Source organism: Aythya fuligula, chromosome 10 (assembly GCF_009819795.1).
Source record: "Aythya fuligula isolate bAytFul2 chromosome 10, bAytFul2.pri, whole genome shotgun sequence".
Taxonomy (NCBI): Eukaryota; Metazoa; Chordata; class Aves; order Anseriformes; family Anatidae; genus Aythya; species Aythya fuligula.
The window spans coordinates 6,923,217-6,941,611 of record NC_045568.1 but is presented as its reverse complement, the minus strand read 5'-3'; the positions used below and the strand labels follow the sequence as shown (position 1 = coordinate 6,941,611).

Genomic DNA, 18,395 nt, shown 5'->3' with positions numbered 1-18,395 from the left:
GAATAATGTCCTGAATGCACAAAATAAGCAATGAGCAGATCTTAATGTAAATGTACACCCTCTTGCCGTCTCGAAGTTGAGGGTAAATGCTTTTGTGACCTGGAGCAAAAGTCTTAGGGACTATAGAAATTGTTCTCTGTAGAGCTGTAGGTCATTATGCATCAACAAGATGGTCTTTAATATCCGTGACTTAGAGTTGGTCGCACAACATCTACCACTATTAAAGTTGTTCTGTAATCTTCTGTTCAGAAGAAATATGCAGAATCAGTAGTAGACATCAATAAAAGTGTCTTAATGTAGGTTGTTCTTATTTAAGACTGGAATAAGCATTAGTTTTTACTTCATAGAGCAGTATTGCTTGTGACTTCGTAATATTGTTGCAGATAAATGACTGTTTGTCTCAGCCCTTCAGTTTGGGTTCTGTTGCAGTTGTCATCTTGAGTGGTTAAAATGTTCTAAGTGTAACTCTGGAAGCACGTTGGATGCTGTGTGTTCATGAGAAAACTTCTGTTGGTCACTTGGACAGACCGCTCCTTCAGCTAATTGTTGAAAGGGATGCCACAGGAAAAGCTGTTGTTTCTAGAAGCAGGAACACTAAAGGGCAGTGTTGTGCTGCATGAAGAAGCAGAGGATGTATTTGGGTGTGCTGTTCCTGGCTTTTGTTGCCCAGGCTGTTATGTATTAGAGCTTCATAGCTCTTTTTTTTTTTTTATTTAAAATTTTTAAGAATAGCTAGAGGCTACTGGTGACTACTGATTTCAATCTGAATTCTAAGCCAGTTGTGTTAGCTCACAAGCATCTTCTACAAGCATCTCCAATCTTGCAGTCCAACTTCTTCAAGCTACTGTCGTATAGCAAGTCTGCATTGTGGAATCTGTAGGCTTCTGTAAGAAATTAAAAGTAAGAAATGCATCAAGCAGGTAAGTTTTGTGTGCTGGTTGTTTGCAGGTTCCTAAATTAACATTGATAATCTAGATTTCCAGTTACAGCACTAAATGCATTCTTCTCTCTCAAGTGGTGAGGGATATACTAGAAAATAGTTCGGAATATTATCTTAGCACCCTCTGTTCTGTTAGCATCCAGCTCATTGGGGTCTGCTACTAATATAAGGTAGCATAGGTTTGATTCCTGCAAAATCTAGAATGTGTTTTTATTCCACTTTGTTTTACACACAGCTTATATTCCCCCCCTCTAACTCTTGCATCGTGTTTCAGACACAGGTTGGCCGGTTTGCTCCTCAGTTTTCAGGATACCAGCAGCAAGATTCCCAGGAGCTGTTGGCTTTTCTTCTGGATGGTTTGCATGAGGATTTGAATAGAGTGAAGAAGAAGCCCTACTTGGAGCTGAAGGATGCTAATGGCAGACCTGATTCGGTATGGTGCCCTTTACCTGAGTGTCCACTGCTTCTGAGGGAGCCTAACTGGGTTTTGTGACACGTGGTGGCCTTCTTGTCCACAGAATGCACAAGCACCTTCCCTACTAGTGTACCTGGGAGGGGAGAACCCTGCCATGCTCTGTGGCCCGTACAGTTCTTCATGACACCTTGCAGCATGGAGCTGTTGCTCTGTGTTATGGCAGAACACCAGTGTCCTTCCTGACAGACAGGCAGATGTGCTCACCGTACCATTCTGACACAATTCTGCAGTGGGAAGGAAGGAAATTGATCTTGTGACATAGCAGCTAAATGTAAGATTGCAGTTATTACTATAATCTTGTCTCTTGACTACTCAGGCCCACTGTCTTCCTCCAGGTAGCTTCCTCCAGGTAGTTTGGGCAGCAGCTTTTGCATCAATTCAAGGGAAACACTGTGCAAGCGGTCGTATTTACATGTGGCATTAGGTGGAACAGGATTTTCTTAAGTGGTGCCTAGGTGGCTCTCAAGAAAGTGCCAGGATAAGTGCCCTGGGCACGGGGTTGTGAGCAGTGTTCTGGTAGACAGCAGCGTGCCAGACAAAAAGAACTTAGAGGCTGTACTTCTCAGGTGTGCTCCCTTGTGGCCTCTAGGTGAATGTAAGCCATCGGCTGCTAACCTGGGTTGAACAGGGTGTTCGACATCACCAGGCAAAGCAAAGAGAGAACTTAGTTTTGTGTGGAGGTGATTCACTGTAACTTGGTACTGCTGTGGACCTTGATCACCTAACAGCTGGTGAACTACCTGCCTCTCCTGCAGAGGCTTGACTTGATTTTTCCTCCTTTCTGGTGTTGTGGGAGTGGGTGCACTGATGTAAAAGCAACTTTACGCTGTTGGGCTCCAGTTACCCACTGTACATAAATACAGAAAACTAATTCTCTTATGCCATTTTCCTGACAAGGTCCTGAAAAATCTCATGTTTATTTTTTTTCCTGCCTTTTTCTCTATCTTCTGTCAGCACTGGTACATGAGCATTCTGCAAACACCTCTTTGTCACTCTGAAGTTGCCAAACACCACGCTCACATTAAAATGAAACACACAATAGTGGAATGTCTTTCCCTAAGTGAAATTGCCTTCTCCTGATCAGGCTTTTAACTCTTGCCCTGGTACAAACAGCTGCAGCATACTGAGAAATGCAGAGTCCAGAGTAAGTGTATTGTTAGGGTGGGGTAAGGCTTTAGGAGCTGTTAAAAGCCAGGTAAAAAAAGTATTTTTAGGAAGTCTGTGTGAATATTTGTTTTTTTTTTCTCTTAGCTGCCAATAGTATAATGGTTTTTGCCTTTTCATGTGTAATACAGTGCATGTAGCAGCAACACATGAAGTATATTTAGTCTTTTTTTCCCTCCAAGAAATGGTGATAGTTGTGGGATGAAGAGGATGCCCAGCATGCCTTCATGTTATTTAGGTACTTCCATTTCTCTTGGTGTAGGAGGTGCACAAATGTTGCTGCCATGTTTCTGTGTTGCTGCAATTATTGGAGCTAATTCCTCTGTTCTCATCTCAGCATCCTGGTTACTGGCAGTAACTTTGGAGGGGGTGTGTATGGCACTTACTTCATTTGATAAAGTGAAGATGCACTATGAAAAATACAGTATTGTACCGGAACCTAAAAATCTCATATTTGGATGAGCCTCTAATCACACAAATAGACAAATGCTAGCTACTTGTTTTTCTTACACGAGGAATTTTTTAAATTGTATTGTGAAAGTCTTCAAGGGGTTTTAATTGCCTTCTTTTATACTTTGTTGTCAAGCAATAGACCCTTCCACAAAGAAAAACTCTGTTTTCTTGGAAGCTGTAACCGCAGCTGCCTTTAAAAGCAGGGGATGTCAATCCATTCCTCCTGGGGTAGAGTTAGCAGCTTTCTGTTCTGAGGAGCAGCGTGTAACCCTGTCGCTGTCCACTTGCTTCCCTTCATGCTTCTGGCTTTGCTTGCATCAAAGCAACGCTGACCAAGTGACTTGGCTATGATGAATTACACTTAACACAAGGCCTTAGTTTCACCGAGAAAAATCTGTGTGTGTTAGGCTGGAAAGAGGGTAGGCCCCCCCACCGCCCTGTCTGTGAAATTTATCTGTATCTGGCAGTATGAACTTTCTGAATGTTCTTTGATCCCTGTGCTTGCAGAGCCTTGGAAGTGTTGTTGAGAAATATTTATTTATTTTTTACAGGTGGTAGCAAAAGAGGCCTGGGAGAACCATCGGCTGAGGAATGATTCTATCATTGTGGATATTTTTCATGGTCTCTTCAAATCGACACTTGTTTGTCCCAAGTGCTCTAAAGTTTCTGTGACCTTTGATCCCTTCTGTTACCTGACCCTTCCACTGCCTTTGAGGAGAGATCGTCTCATGGAAGTCACCCTGGTATATGCAGACCCACAGCGCAGACCTGTCCAGGTGAGGCATGAGTAACACCTGAATTTCTTTTTAATCTCAGTCTCTTTCTCTTAAGTTTTAAAGTTGAGACACTTCAAATAACCTAAAAGACACCGTCTGCTTTTGAGTTGGGTGGGATGGCCTTCTTTAATTGTAAAAGCTGGGATTTAAACATGTGAAATCAAAAGGCTTTGTAAAAACTCCATTCATGAGACCAAGGTCATGGGTCAGCTAAAGTGGCTTAATTTTTCTTGTGATGAGGTTACCTGTGTGATATGCTGTTGGTTGAAGGCAGTAATATGTTTACCTCGTATAAAATGTGCCTGGGAAAACGTAAAGGTGAAACTTCTCTGAGTAAGGCCTTGCAGTTTCAAACAACTGAAAAAAACAACCTCTTTTGCAAAAAAAAAAAAAAAAAAAAAAAAAAAAAAGACTTGATTGCTTTTAAAGCCTGCTCTTTTCCAGGATAGACTAAAGTTTTTTCTCCTTTTTTTCAAATAGGCCTGTTGGTGAGTGCACACATACCTGAAGTAACCTTCAATGTTTGTATGTGTTGTGCATTAAAATTAGTGATTTGTATATACCCTGGTATTTTGGCAGAGAGGGGACTGGTAGATGCAGTAGGCTGAATTAGCAATGAATTTTCATCCTGCTTTTTGTACAACTGTGAAATCAAGGACAGCTGCACTTGTCACTGAGGCTTTATAAAGGGAAAGAACAGAGGAGGGGATTCATTGAGAAGCTGACCAAGATTACTGGTGGCATAGAGGTTGAAAGGATAAATTCTACTTTGAATTAAGATAAACCTAACTTTCAGTAATTGGAGCTCTTCTAGATGAACTGGCCGTGTGCCTGTTCCACATCCCACCTGCAGTCTCCCTGTAAGCAGTTATTTGCATTTTGTGATCTCCCAGTTGAGAAGCCAGAGGTACGCACCACTTCCTTCCACCTCTGGTGTGTGACACCATAAGGGTTGTGCCGAGAGCCTGTGATGGCCACAGCTGAATATGCACATAGCATAACTGAGAGGATCCCAGTGAATAATCAAGATACGTAGTTCCTTTTAGTCAAGGCAAGTGTATTCCACATGATTCTCTAAACATGTGCCTGTCTATAACTACTACTGTGCCTTTGAGTCCTTCTCTAAAACATACAGTACCGATTCCTTGATGAAGAAAAGATGCCCTGCTAAATCAAGCTGAAATCTTTGCATTCATGCATATTTCTGCTTGCACAACATCAGCTAGCTGTTGTAAAAGGTCATATAGCTGTCTTGGGAGGAGTGTTTTTATCCAAAGTTTAGCATCTGAGGTAGGGCACTTCCCTACAGACTTGCAAGATCTTTCTGCCGTACAGGGTGAAGGGTTTCTTGAACTGTGCCACTCTTACTTTTTGTAGCTCCATGAGTGGTGTACAGACCATGGCCAGCAGCCAAACACCCACACAGCACCTCACTCCCCACACCCGCCCCTGAATGGGAAGGGAGAAGAATAGGAAGGACAAAAGCACAGTTTAATAAATGAAGGGGAAGTGGGGATGATGACACAAATAACACCAAGGAAATCACTCACCACCTCCCACAAGTGAAACAGTGCCCAAGTCACCCCTTCTGTCTCCAACACAATTATTTTTGCTGAGCATCAGGTTGTAGGTGTGGAATAGCCCTTTGGCCAGTTGGGGACAGCTGTCCTGGCTGCGTCCCCTCCTGGCTTCTTGCCCACTCCCAGCCTGTCTGCTGCGAGGGCAGAGTGGGGAGAGAGAGACAGCCTTGCCACTGCTCAGCAGTGGCTAAAACATCAGTGTGATATCAGCATTGTTTTAGAAACAAATTCACAGCATGGCATCACATAGGCTGCTATGAGGAAGATTAAACTACATCCTCGCCAGCCCCAGTGCCGTGTAGTGCCCCGTGTGTGCTCTGCTGGGTGAGCTCTGAGAGTATGTCCAGAATGGAGCTTTTAAAAGAAGTAAGCTACACTCGGTGCAGATGATGTTTCCAGTCAACTGCAAGCTTAAGTCATCTGATCTGCTCAGGCAGATCCATCCTCATATGCAGTACACATAAGTTTGCTATCCTGCGTTTCAAAATCAGGGGAGAATGGCTATAGGGTTTTTTTTAAACATATAAAATAACCCAGCAGGGTTATCTACTCAGCAGATTGTCGTGTGTGCTTTTTGTTTTGTATTTATGTGTGTGCGTGTATGCTACAAGTGAGCCTTACCAAAGCAGGAGGCCAGCTGTTTAAGGCTCTTTTGTTCCCTCCAAATCCTGGCTTTGTAAGGTAGAGCTGAAATCCCCAAAACCTTAATATGTGCGTCTGTGACCTTAACTTCAGCAGAACTCCTACAAATTCGAAGTTTTATATCCATTGTCTTGCTCGCTGCCTTACATGGGTTTATTCTGCCTTGTGTAAGCATGATGTTATCTTTGTTTCTAGTACCGGGTCGTGGTGCCAATGATGGGGGCCATCTCAGATCTGTGTGAATCACTCTCCAAAATTTCTGGGGTTCCTGCAGAAAATGTAAGGAAAAATTCAAACATAATGATTTAGATAAATGTTTTTTTCTTCTGGAAGTATTTTGGTGTCTTAGCTTTTAAATGGCTAAAAAGCTGAATCATATGGTTCTGTCGTTATTCCATTAGAAGTTTGAATGAAGTTTTAAACTGTAAAATAAAATAAAAATAAAATTGTCTGTGTATTCTACTCACTCCAGCATTTCTGATAGTGTAGTTTCTTAGTAATGTGAGATGCTCAGTCTGTTTTGGGTCCACCTCCCGTTGGACATCCTTTTGGTAACAAAGGGATCAGGTGAGCTTTTTATAAAGTGAACGATTTCATAGGTGATGGGGACTGTTTTCAGGATGCTAGCGTAGCACTTCATTTTGTGTCAGTTAATTACAGATGTGAGTGATCTCTGCTTAAAATCATAGCCCGTTGTCACTCTGGTGTTGAGATTTGTGTTGTTTCTACCAGCCTGATTAGCAGCTGTAGGAACTGCATCTCCTTGATACCTCTGTAAAATCAATCTGTTGCTTGCTTTGTTTTTCTGATCCACCTTAATGAATACAGCTGATTAGCTGCTGGTGCTGTTATAGAAAGCAGAGTACTGATGATAGATATGCTGAAAAATCACAAGAATGAATAAACTGTTGCTCAAATTTAGTTTGCCTAAGTTAATGTAAATATTTATTATAATCTCTTCGCATATATCACTTGCTGTTCTAGATGGTGGTGACAGATGTGTATAATCATCGATTCCACAAAATCTTCCAAATGGATGAAGGTTTAAATCATATCATGCCAAAAGACGACATCTTTGTGTGAGTAAAGTGGGAAGATGCCATGATGCAAAGAATGTTACAGAACATTTGCTTCAGTGTCAAAATACAGAACCTGAACCTTTTGTTTTTCTCAAAACCTAAGCCTTCCTGTAGACCCTTTCCATGTGGCTCCTGCTTTTGTGCCTCAAGCCTCTAACTTAATGCTCCAAATCAGTACAAAGCCTTGGAGGTGATGTTAGAATAGCATCAAGCCTAAGCTGTTGCACTGTGCCTCTCCTAACAGCGATGCAGTTGTTACAGCACCCAGCTAACCATGACTGGAGTTCTCAATAGACTCCTGACTGGTGCTTACTCAGGTTTTTGTGTCCCACTGCAGAGGACCGTGTAGACTCCCCTCAGGGGTTACAAGTGACTGAGTGAAGCTGGGGATTTGGTTGTGCTTGTTGTTTGGTACACATGTGGTGAATGAGATGACTTAGCTATCTGGGAGGAGAGCAAAAGTAGGGTTCCTGTGCTGCAGCTGAGTAATGGAAAACAGTGCATGTGAAACATAAAACAGACTCTGGGGGCTAGTAGCTGAACCTGGAGCTTGTGAGGTCCAGTTCAGACCTTCGTAAGAAGTCCTGTCTTTCTCACTTGAGAGTATTCCAGAGCAACAATGCTGTTTCTAAAAAAATTCTGCTGGTCTGAAGCCCTGCACTCTCATACTCTGGCACAACGTGTACCTTGCACCGAGTGGAGTGCGGTGACATTCTGCTTGGTGCTGTCCTGTTGTGCCACCCGCTGCTGCGAAGGAAAAGCTGATGGTTTCTGGAAATTGTTGTCATACCCGTTGGTTTCGTCAATGACAGCTGAAGGTGAGGCTGGTTAGGGTGCCTTGGAAAGATATTTGGTGAAATCCATTTTGTTATGGTACTGTAAGGCATTAGGTTGCAACCAAGCCTTTCTCCAAAGCTCATACAATGTAGAAAACACAAACATAACGTTACAGTGCTCTTCCCGAAATCCAGCCTGGAGAATCTCTCAGCTGCACCTTGGGATTGTTCCTGTAACTTTGAGGAACTTGGTAATTGCAAGAAAAGAATTTTCTTACATGTGTGATCTGTTGCATATTCCTCCACAGAAAACTACTGTGTCTTCATTAGCTCAGCTCCTGGGCTGCTGAGGAAGCATTAGCTCAGCTGCAGCCCTGTTCCTTGCAGTGACCATTTCCTTATGTGCAGGCTTAACTGTAAATGAGGTCATGCTGCGCGTGAGTCACAGCAGTGACCTGACCTGGGCTAAAAATAACGCTACAAGAAAGAGGAGAGGCAGCAGGAGGAAACTTTGCTAATCCTATTTTTCCGCGTAACCCTCTTAAGATGTTATCTGCACTGTGGGACAAGAACAAGCAGCCAGGGAGGCACCAGGGTGGGAATTAGGAGAAAGTTGTGCACCAGAACTAATTGAAGGGATGATACCACCAAGAAAAAGTAATGTAAAATTGTATACTAAACCCCAGCCTTTTTACTGAAAGGAAGTACAAAAACATGACAGCAGCACTTGTTCATAACACGCAAAACTTTTTACATAATCACTTGATTAAGGATATATGAGAGATTGAGGGTACATAATTCTGTGGTAAGATCCTCACAGGGTGGTGATGGGGAGCAAAGTAGGTCTTCAATGTAAGATTTCTGATCTGCAGTTCCAAGTGATTCTCTAGTGATTTTTACCCTTTTTCTGTTACTGCCTTGTAGAACTTGAGGTGTGAAGGTGGTGGGAATGTCGTGGCACTGACAGGAACTTTGAATCTTTGAAAATTGTCAAAGTTGAAACTTTCTAAATCTTAAACTTTAGGACTATGAGAATGATCTGAGTTGCTTCTGGAGAGCTAATTTCTGCTTGGACTTGGTGCGTTGTTACCAAAATGTGGATCACTTCCAAAGTAATGTGGATATTTTTATCCTACTGGCTTCAAAACGTATTTTCCATTGAGAAATTTGCTCCTAGCCATGGAGCTGCATTTCTTCCTCCTGCTTCTTGCAGAAAGGAGGATTTAATACCAGCTTAGAGGGCTCTTTCATAGAACCTGCCCTGGCACTTCCAGCTGACATCCTGGCCCTTTGGCATTTTCCCTCACTTCTGGGACTTCCATGGGTTACCTGCTTACTTTATTTATTTATTTTTTTAACAGAAGCAAATGCAACTGACTTGTACCTGTCACTACTGTTCTTCTCAGGATTGGACTCAGGCACTGAAATGTGAATTTGCTTTGTGTGGGCCTCTTCTCCAAAACCAGCACACAAGCGGCCCCATTTATTCCTCTTGTGTTGCTGGGTTACTTTGTTCCTCCTAGCCTCGTTGGTTTAGTGTTCCTAAAATTTCATGCATATTATGTTCTAAGCAAGAAAATACCCCATGTGCTGGTTGGGTAACGCTCAGCATTCATTTGCCATATTTGTGCTGGCAGAACTGTGGAACTGGAGGGTGAGCTAGATCAGGATACGGGTCAGGTCCCTGTCCAGTGTGCTGTGTCGCTCTGTGCATCGCTGTGCTGCTATAAATGGGGAAATGAGTGGGACAAGGGTATGATTAAACAAATACTCAGCTGCTCCTCGGTCTGTAGTCCTAGTGCTACACTTCTGGTGGAAGTTATCAACAGGGACTGCGAAGTGTTCACAGCCTTCCTGAAGGTGCTGCGTGATGCTTCACTAATGAGTGAGACATCAGGCGGCGTGTTCAGATTGCTGCTGATAACTTCAAGGTTTTCTGATATCCTAGTCATTTATTTACCTGCTTTAATTACACACAAACATCTTGCTGTTTAATAAATGGGAGAATTAAAGATATTTCCAGATATCTCAAGTCTTTCCAATTCTTCCACCTGTAAAGAGCAAACTTGCTGCACTTGAAAGCAGAGGTAAGTAATTGAAATCACATATAGCTGAGAAATAGTTTATTTCTCTCAAGTCAGTGAAGAAGACTTGAGTGCCCAGTAAAAGTTTTTTTTTTTTTTTTTTTTTTTTTTGTTGGGCTTAAATTAAGGCTAGTTCTTCAGAGAAGTGATGCAAAGACTTTTGCATCTTAGGACTCGAAGCATGGTTCTGTGCTTCTTCGTAGTCCACAAGAACTTTTAGAAAAGATTCTCTTGGGCTGAGTGGCGTTGTAGTTGGGTATGTGTCCTGTCTACACTGTATAATGTATCTTCCTTCTGTTCCTGAAATAAAACTTTGTGTTGATTAATAAGGGGAGCAGCTGCCTTCTATTAGAAAGTAGGTGTAATGTTTTTACAGCTACAGCAGTTTCACCTAAAATTCACGATTTAAAGATAGTGATCAACCAATTGTGATAAAGATAGTGATTAAACCAATCATGCTAACCCGTCTTTTTAGTAGTACATTTACAAGAGTGTATTACCACAAAATAAACTTCTAAGAAAACATTCTGTAGTGTTAAATTGGCCTGAGAAGATAATGATTTATACATGTATGCAAGAAAGAAAAACCCTGTTAAGCTGTTTGTCTACAATATTTTGAAAACTAGTTTTCCTAAGGTTTTCCGAAGAATCACTTAAGTTCCTTATGTAATAACAAGAGTAACAGAAAATGAGATTTTTAACATTAATAACTTCTGGTACATATCAAATGGGAAATCTGCACCATCTTAGGACGCTGTGCCTGCAGTCCAGCAAACCTGAGTGAGAAGTACGTTAGCTTTCATTTGGGGAAAAACTAGAGAGAGATCTGATAATCCTGGTATCTTTTATGTTGTGTGTTCTTAAGTACTAAATATTAACCTAGGGTGGTGCATGCAATCCAGGATATGATTGTTGAGGACCATGGACTTGTTTGTGGCTTACATTAAGGACATTTTCTAGAATCAAAAGGTCTACCGTAATTAAATTTGTGATAGTCACTGTCACAGATACTCAAACTCTTTCCAAATTGCTGTTTCATTGATCCCTGCACCTCCTTGTCCCTTTTATGTGCTGACTATCTGTTCTTGTTTTCCACTAACATCCAGTGGCACAACTTCCTTGTTGGCAAATTGTAACGTGTACATCTCATCGCTATGTTTGAAGTCGCTGAAGTTAGATGGAAAGTTCCTTTCACTGGCAAGGAAACAAAGTGCAAGTAACCAAGCAATTAAAAATAGAGTTTAATCAGTACAGCATATTCAGAAATAGGTTCTTAGATGTACATTTCAGAAACTTGTATTTAAAAATTGCAAACTGATCAGTGGGTCCTTTGTGTATTTTTTTTTTTTTTTTTTTTTAAGTATTTTGCTTGGTGTTCTCACAGGTCTCTTCATTTGTTCTTTCCTTATCTCCATGCCAAGGGAATTATGAGAAAAGCTGTGATAAACTGAAGGCAGCACCCTTCCCTGCCTCCCACCAGAGTTCGAATAATCTTTTTTAATTGTGTAATATTTTCTTCATTTGAAAAGTACTCCTCCCTTCCACTGAAAAAAGCAAAACAAGGTGGTGTTAGTAACTGCGGTTGTTTGCTAGAGCGTGAGCAAGGGACGAGTATGCAGTAACTGGGGGAGCTGTGGGGGGCCCCAAGGCTCTGATCTCACAAGGAGCTGCATCCAAAGTGGGTTTGTCTCGTGCCTTGCTCTCCTTGTCTCCATCTAAAGAGGTTGCCAGACAGAATCCAGCAGTTGATTTTGCAGGGTTTGTATTTTACATCTGTTCCTGCTGGGCTTGTTCAGGAGGAGACAAGCTACTGTCAGCTGAGCAGAAGGAGCAAGGCTGTTCTTTCCTAGCTGGAGCATGATTTCATGAAATTACTTCTTACAAATACCTCGGTATAGGTATTGAGGCTGTTAGCTGCCGCTCTGGAGTTGACTCAGGACTGTGAAGTTTCAATGTAAAGGGTCAGCCTCTGGCAGTATTTTCTCCAGGTTTGTTTCACTGAAAGCTGTAGGCAAACCAGAGCTTACATGTGAAAACAATATCCCTGTTGCTTCGACAGACTTCTGATTCTAGAGTGTAGTGTGCTAGCCAGTGGGCAACACACAGCTCAGCTCAAAATTCAGTTCCAAATCTAACACTCTAGTCTTAGTTCAAACATCTAGTCCTGTAGAAGGTCTGTGCCCCTGACACTGTTTGTTTCATTTTTAAAAATAAGAAATGACAGTACTACTGTTAGAATTTTTGGTGTCTTGCTTTTGGCACCAGTGTCTGCTATGACTTGCACCTTTTAAAAGTGATTTTAGTGTTCAGGAAGCTGTATTTTTTTCCTGTTTTCACTCAAGACAGGGAGGTCGTCAACTTTCTGTGACTTTGCAATGCACATGGGGTGTTTTGAGATTTGCGCTGTGAATTTTCATGTTCTGTTAAAGTGTTGGTATGAGGAGGAAGAGTGCCCTTGGACTCCATTTGGAGTTTAACCTGAATGGACAGTAATTTTTTTTTTAATTGATCCTGGATGGCTAAGATGTATTTTTCCTTTCAGCTGATCTGTTTCTGTTTTATTGGTTATTATGGCATATTACCTGTTGTGCTCTCTAATAGTAAAACCTCTTAAGAAAAAAAAAAAAAAAAAAAAAGAAAAATGAATCATTACTGGACTTCTGAAGTGATAAGCATTCCAAAATGAATTTGGCTCCATTTACGCAAGAGGACAACAATGTTTTTTTCTCCAGTGGAGAGGGATTTGGGACTAGAATTCTCCAAGCCCATTCTGTCACAGGGCCTTGTACTCTTCTCTTTCTCTTTGTGATAGGCTTGGAAATGTAGTATAGTCCTGATGAAAGATATATTAATATATTTAGCATCAGAGAAGAGGTGAGATACTTGCTGAAATAAAGGGTTTTGATATAAGGAAGGTTGCTGGCATGACATGTGGAGCTGTGCAGCCGAAGAGCAGTGGGAGTAGCCCACTTATTGCAGCATTGTAAAGGTTTGTCTGCAGTCGTGGTGGTACTGTGAGAGGACAGGGAGTTCTGTGGCAAATGACCAGAAAGTCACTCATGAAAAGGTGGTCTGCAAATCAATTTGACAAAATCACTTCAGTGTTTGTGCTGAATGCTCTCATTCTCCAGGCTAAGCAGAGAGCAGCATTCAGCACATAACCAAAATGCTTACTATTTCTTTTTCTTAGGTTCCATGAAGTGCAGCCCCACTAGGACCCCCGGCTCCCGCTCCAATGTAACACCCCCGCATGCACCATGCTGGTGATATCACATCACCCAGGGATCCCGCTGGAGCTCGGAGCCGGCCTACAAGGGGTCAGGTAAGTGCTACTGGAAAGCAGACTCCATGGCCCGCTGCTGTATGGGCACAACTCCTAGTATTTCTTCTTAGTTCCTAAGACCTAAGAAGAAAAATGTTTTGACTGATAAACCAGATCTCCCTGTTCTCTTAGCCTGGCTAATGGGGCATATAACACAACGTGTATCGCTTATGTGGATGAGAGTTGCACAAATTGATTTGCAGGTCACCTTTAACCTATAAAAGCTGCATATTTTAATAAAATATATTTGGTTTGCCATACGTACTATGTTTTTTGCCTTCTTTTACAACATGCTGTGTTTTATGTTTAGGTGGTCTTGAAAACCATGATTGGCTGCAGAAAGGTCAAGTTTGTTACTGAAGAGCTAGAACAGTTATTGCACTGCTAGGTCAGCAAACCAGCTAGCCCAGGAGTTTGTGTGAAATCTGAAATGCGTGAGACTGTAGCAAGCTAATCTAGGAAGCTTGTTCTCAGTTGTTTGCTTGTTTACAAGAGTTTGTACCCTTCCAGTATGTGTTTGTACTCTTTAACCTTTAGAAAAATCTTACTCATTGAGTACCCTCATCCTTTTAAATCCTGCTCCTCTGCATGACTTGGAAAATCCTGTGACAGGCTTCTACAGGGCGATCCACCTGTTGTCTAAATATGTTTTACTTCCAGTTTCATATCTCCTAGTTCACTTGATTGTGTTTATTCTCATGTCATGAGAGAAAGTAAACAGATCAGGAGTATCTCCATTTCCCAGAAGAGAGAGAATATGTGCTTTGTTTTCACTCAGTCTTTTTTTCTAGGCCTCTGTTCATTCTTATTGTCAACTTCTGAAAATGCTGTAACTTCACAGCAGCATGTCTGGGTAGATGTGGAATGGTAATCCTGTTCAGGTGAATCTGTTTGTCAGCTTCTTCAGTAGCATGTTTTCTACCCTTCTCTGTTCACATACAAAATGTGCTTGTTTTCTTGGTGGTTATGTGCTGACCTGTGACCCACGCAGTGTTTTCCAGCTGTATTTAATGTTCCATCCCAGGGAATGCTTGAGTAACACGCTGTAGTGTGTGTGGGTAGGTATGTGATAGATAGGTATCTGTGATAGATATATTACCCTGGCATTCAGCTCAGACTGTCTTCTCCTTGTAGTGCCCTTTCACATCACCCTGCCTTGTCTTTCCTGTAGTTTTTCATGTTCCTGTGCTCTCGCTTAATGTTAATTTGCAAAGGATCAAAAGTTAGCTACTTCATTGCTCGGTGCCTCCTTTCTGAATAGTTACCACAAGCCTAAAGCTTCCTGGTGCTTATTTGTCAGGTTGAAGGCTGGTTAAGGCCATCCCTGTTTACTGGTGCTTCACTGAAAAACATCTGTAAAGGCTGTCATGAATTATAAAGGGTAATGTTCAGTGTGTTAGCTGGTGAGCAGATGGCTGATTTATGAAACCACCTTGTGGAATCTGGCGTAGCGTCATCTTTATCTTCTATTATTTCAATTAAGTTCTAGGGTACAGAAGTACAGCTCATTGTCACCTAATTCCCTCTATCAGCTCTGTAGGCTTCCTTAAAATACTGATAAAGTATTTTCTTAATTTCTTTAATTGATTTTTAAATACTCTTTTTGAAGAGATTCAGAAAGTGATCCGGATTCTGATACATCTGCCTGTAATACTAGAACAACAGCCATTCTGCAGCAGAGTAGGTAGAGGGGCACTCGAGTAACCAAGCTGGGATGTTCTAGTAAGAAGTTTGCAAGATGCTCTCTTGAGGAGTGTTGTAAGGGTACGGCACGCTGGCTGCTCGTGGTGGATGGCACCTGTGTGTGGGTAACACTTTGCTTTTCATTGTTTCCCATCTGTTCCAGCACAGAGGCAGGATTTTGTACAGGACCTGCGTGAGGATGGGGTATGAATGGGGGCTGCTTTAATCAGCAGTGTAGGTGGTGTGAGAGGCAGTCACCAGAACGCTGAGGAATGTGTACATTGTGTCGTGTACTGATCTGTTTTGTAGGAGACCAGCCTAAGGGTCTCGTAGGACCTGGAGTTAATCGTTGGTGATGCTCTGAGTATGATGGTCTTCTGTCATTTAAACAGTACTAAGTGAAATAATTCAACTCTTTGTGGTGCTGTTTCTCAGGAAACTTCAGAAGGTGCAAGCTGTATGCAGTGCTGTTGGTTCACTGAATAGCATCAATAGCATAGAAAACCTCAGCAGTCGTGGTCATTGGATTGCCATATGCACGCTTGCTCTTGGAGGGCTCTGCTAATCGCTAGTGCTCCTGGGGGCTGGGATGAAACTCTCTGAAGGGATTTTTTTCTTTATGCTTTCTACTGACATACATAGGCTCAGGGCAGGCCTCAAGCTGGGACCCAGACTTCTTTTTAAATAGAATGAAGTAGAACTGCAACTCTGAAATTGTTCCACTCCCTCCTCTGCAAGTGTCTTCTGAACACAGGAGCAAAAATCTCTTGTCGCTCGAGAGAAAGTGGCTTCTCTAATGTAAGAGAGCTGCTGAGAGTTGGTATGCCCAGATATGTGATTGTGGTTATGTTTAGTGGCATCTTTTCATGAAATATTTATTTTAATTTTCTGAAAAAAAAAACAGTTTTAATGAAAAAAGAAATATAAGCCTGGGACAGGTGACTCACCAAGTTAAAGAGCAGTATGATGTGGCATTCCCGAGATCTCATAAATATTTTCTAATGAATAGTCTCAGAAGATATATTGGGGTGAAAAATGCAGTAGTGTTGGGCCATGTAGGTTTTTTGGACACTTATAAAAGCGAATATCTGCTGTTGCTGTTTCACCCAGTAGCACAAGCTGTGTCTGTCTTCTCACTGCTCTCTGGAGCTGTTTATTTTCATAGGATCACAGGATGATTTGTGTTGGAAGGGACTGTAAAGATCATCTAATTCCACCCACCCTGCCATGGCAGGGCCCCCTGCCCCCAGCCCCATCCAGCCTGGCCTTGGGCACTGCCGGGGATAGGGCAGCCACAGCTCCTCTGGGCAGCCTGGGCCAGGGCCTCACCGCCCTCTGAGTGAAGGATTTCGTCCTTATATCTCATCTAAACCTACCCTCTCTTAGTTTAAAGCCATTACCCCTTGTCCTATCACCACACCCTCTGACAACGAGTGCCTCCCCAGCTTTCCTGGAGCTGCTGTTAGGCACTGGCAGGCTGCTGGGAGGTCTCCCCGGGGCCTTCCCTTCTCCAGGCCGAACAGCCCCAGCTCCCTCAGCCTGTCTCCGTAGCAGAGGTGCTCCAGCCCCTTGTTCATCTCTGTGGTCCTCCTCTGGACTCACTCTCATACATCCCTGTCCTTCTTGTGCTGGGGGCCCAGAGCTGAGCGCAGGCTGCAGGTGGGGTCTCGTGAGAGCAGAGCAGAGGGGCACAATCCCCTCCTTCGCCCTACTGGCCATGGTGATTTTGGTGCAGCCCAGGATAGGGCTGGCTTTCTGGGCTGCAAGCACGCATTGCTGGCTTGTGTTCAGGTTTTTGTCTACCAGCACTGTCAGGTTCTTCTCTGAAAGGCTGCTCTTTATCTCTTGTTGCCCAGTCTGTATTCCTGCTTGGGATTGCCCCAGCCCAGGTGCAGGACCTTGCACTTGGCCTTGCAGAACCTCATGAGTTTCACCCAGGCCCACCTCTTGAGCCTATCCAGGTCCCTCTGGATGACATCCCCATCCCTTCCCTCCAGTGTGCTGACCACACCACCCAGCTTGGTGTCATTGGCAAACCTGCTGAGGGTGCACTCAATTTCACTGTACAGATTGCCAGCAAAGGCGTTAAATACATGTACAGCCCCTGAGGAATTCTGTCACTGGTTTCCACCTGGACATTGAGCTGTCGACCTCAACTCTCTGAGTGCAACCATCCAGATGGTTCCTTACCTGCTGACTGGTCCATCCATCAAATCCGTATCTTCCCAGTTCAGAGACAAGGATATCACAGGGGACAGCGTCAAATGCTTCCTACAGGACCAAGTCGGCCACATCAGCTGCTCTTCCCTTACCCGTGAATGCCCTAACCCCATCGCAGAAAACCACCAGATTTTTCAGGCACAATCTGCCCTTAGTGAAGCCCTGTTGGCTGTCTCCAGTCACCTCCTTATTTTCCATGGACCTCAGCAGGTTTCCAGGAGGATCTGCTCCATGACCTTGCTGGGCACAGAAGTGAGACTGGCCTGTAGTTCCCTGGGTCTTCTTTTTCTCCCTTTTTAAAATGGGGATTGTGTTTCCCCTCTTCCAGTCCCTGGGAACTTCACCAGACTGCCACAGCTTCTCAAATGTGACAGAGAGAGGCTTAGCAGCTACATCTGCCAGTTCCCTCAGGACTTGCAGATGGATCTCATCAGGTCCCGTGGACTTGAGCACCTTCAGGTCCTTTAGATGGTCTCAGACCTGATCTTCTCCTGCAGTGGGCAGTTCTTCATTCTCTCAGTCCCTCTTTGCCTTCTGCCCCCTGGGCTGTGTGGCTAGAGCGCTCGCCAATGAAGACTGAGGCAAAAAGTCATGGAGTACTTCAGCCTTCTCTGGGTCGTGGGTCTCCTATTTTCTTCTGGAGAGGACCCACAATTTCCCTTTATCAATCTTCCTTTATCAGTGATGTATTTGTACAAGCCTCTCTTGTTGCCCTTGATGTCCCTGGCCAGATTCAATTCCGTCTGGGCTTTAGCTTTCCTAACCTGATCCCTGGCTGCTCGCACAGTGTCTCTGCATTCTTCCCGGATTACCTGTCCTTGCCGCCACTGTCTGCGTGCTTTCTTTTTGTGCTTGAGTTTCTTCAGGAGCCCCTTGTTCATCCATGCAGGCCTCCTGCTGGTTTTGCCCAGCTTCCTCTTTATTGGGGTGCATTGCTCCTGAGTTTGAAGGAGATGATCCTTGAATACCAACCAGCTTTCTTGGGCTCCTCTTCCCTCCAGGGCTTTGTCCCATGATATTCAACCAAGCAGATCCTTGAGGAGGCCAAAGTGTTCCCCCAAAGTCCAGGGTAGTGAGCTTGCTGTGCTCCCTCTTTGCTGCCCTCTGAATACCAAACTCCCCCATTTCACGATCACTGCAACCAAGACTGCCCTTAAGTTTCACATTCCCCTTCAGTTTCTTCCAGTATGTTTTTGTTGTG

At 43.3% G+C, this 18,395-nt stretch overlaps 1 protein-coding gene across 1 annotated transcript in view; it reads left to right on the top strand.

The window, feature by feature from the left end:
• Positions 1-18,395, top strand: part of USP4 (ubiquitin specific peptidase 4) — a 44,267-nt gene that overhangs the window by 15,301 nt on the left and 10,571 nt on the right. The window contains exons 10-13 of the mRNA XM_032194238.1: positions 1,215-1,373; positions 3,584-3,808; positions 6,226-6,309; positions 7,015-7,109. Of these exons, the coding sequence (XP_032050129.1) occupies positions 1,215-1,373; positions 3,584-3,808; positions 6,226-6,309; positions 7,015-7,109 (563 nt within the window). The remainder of the gene's footprint in view (positions 1-1,214; positions 1,374-3,583; positions 3,809-6,225; positions 6,310-7,014; positions 7,110-18,395) is intronic.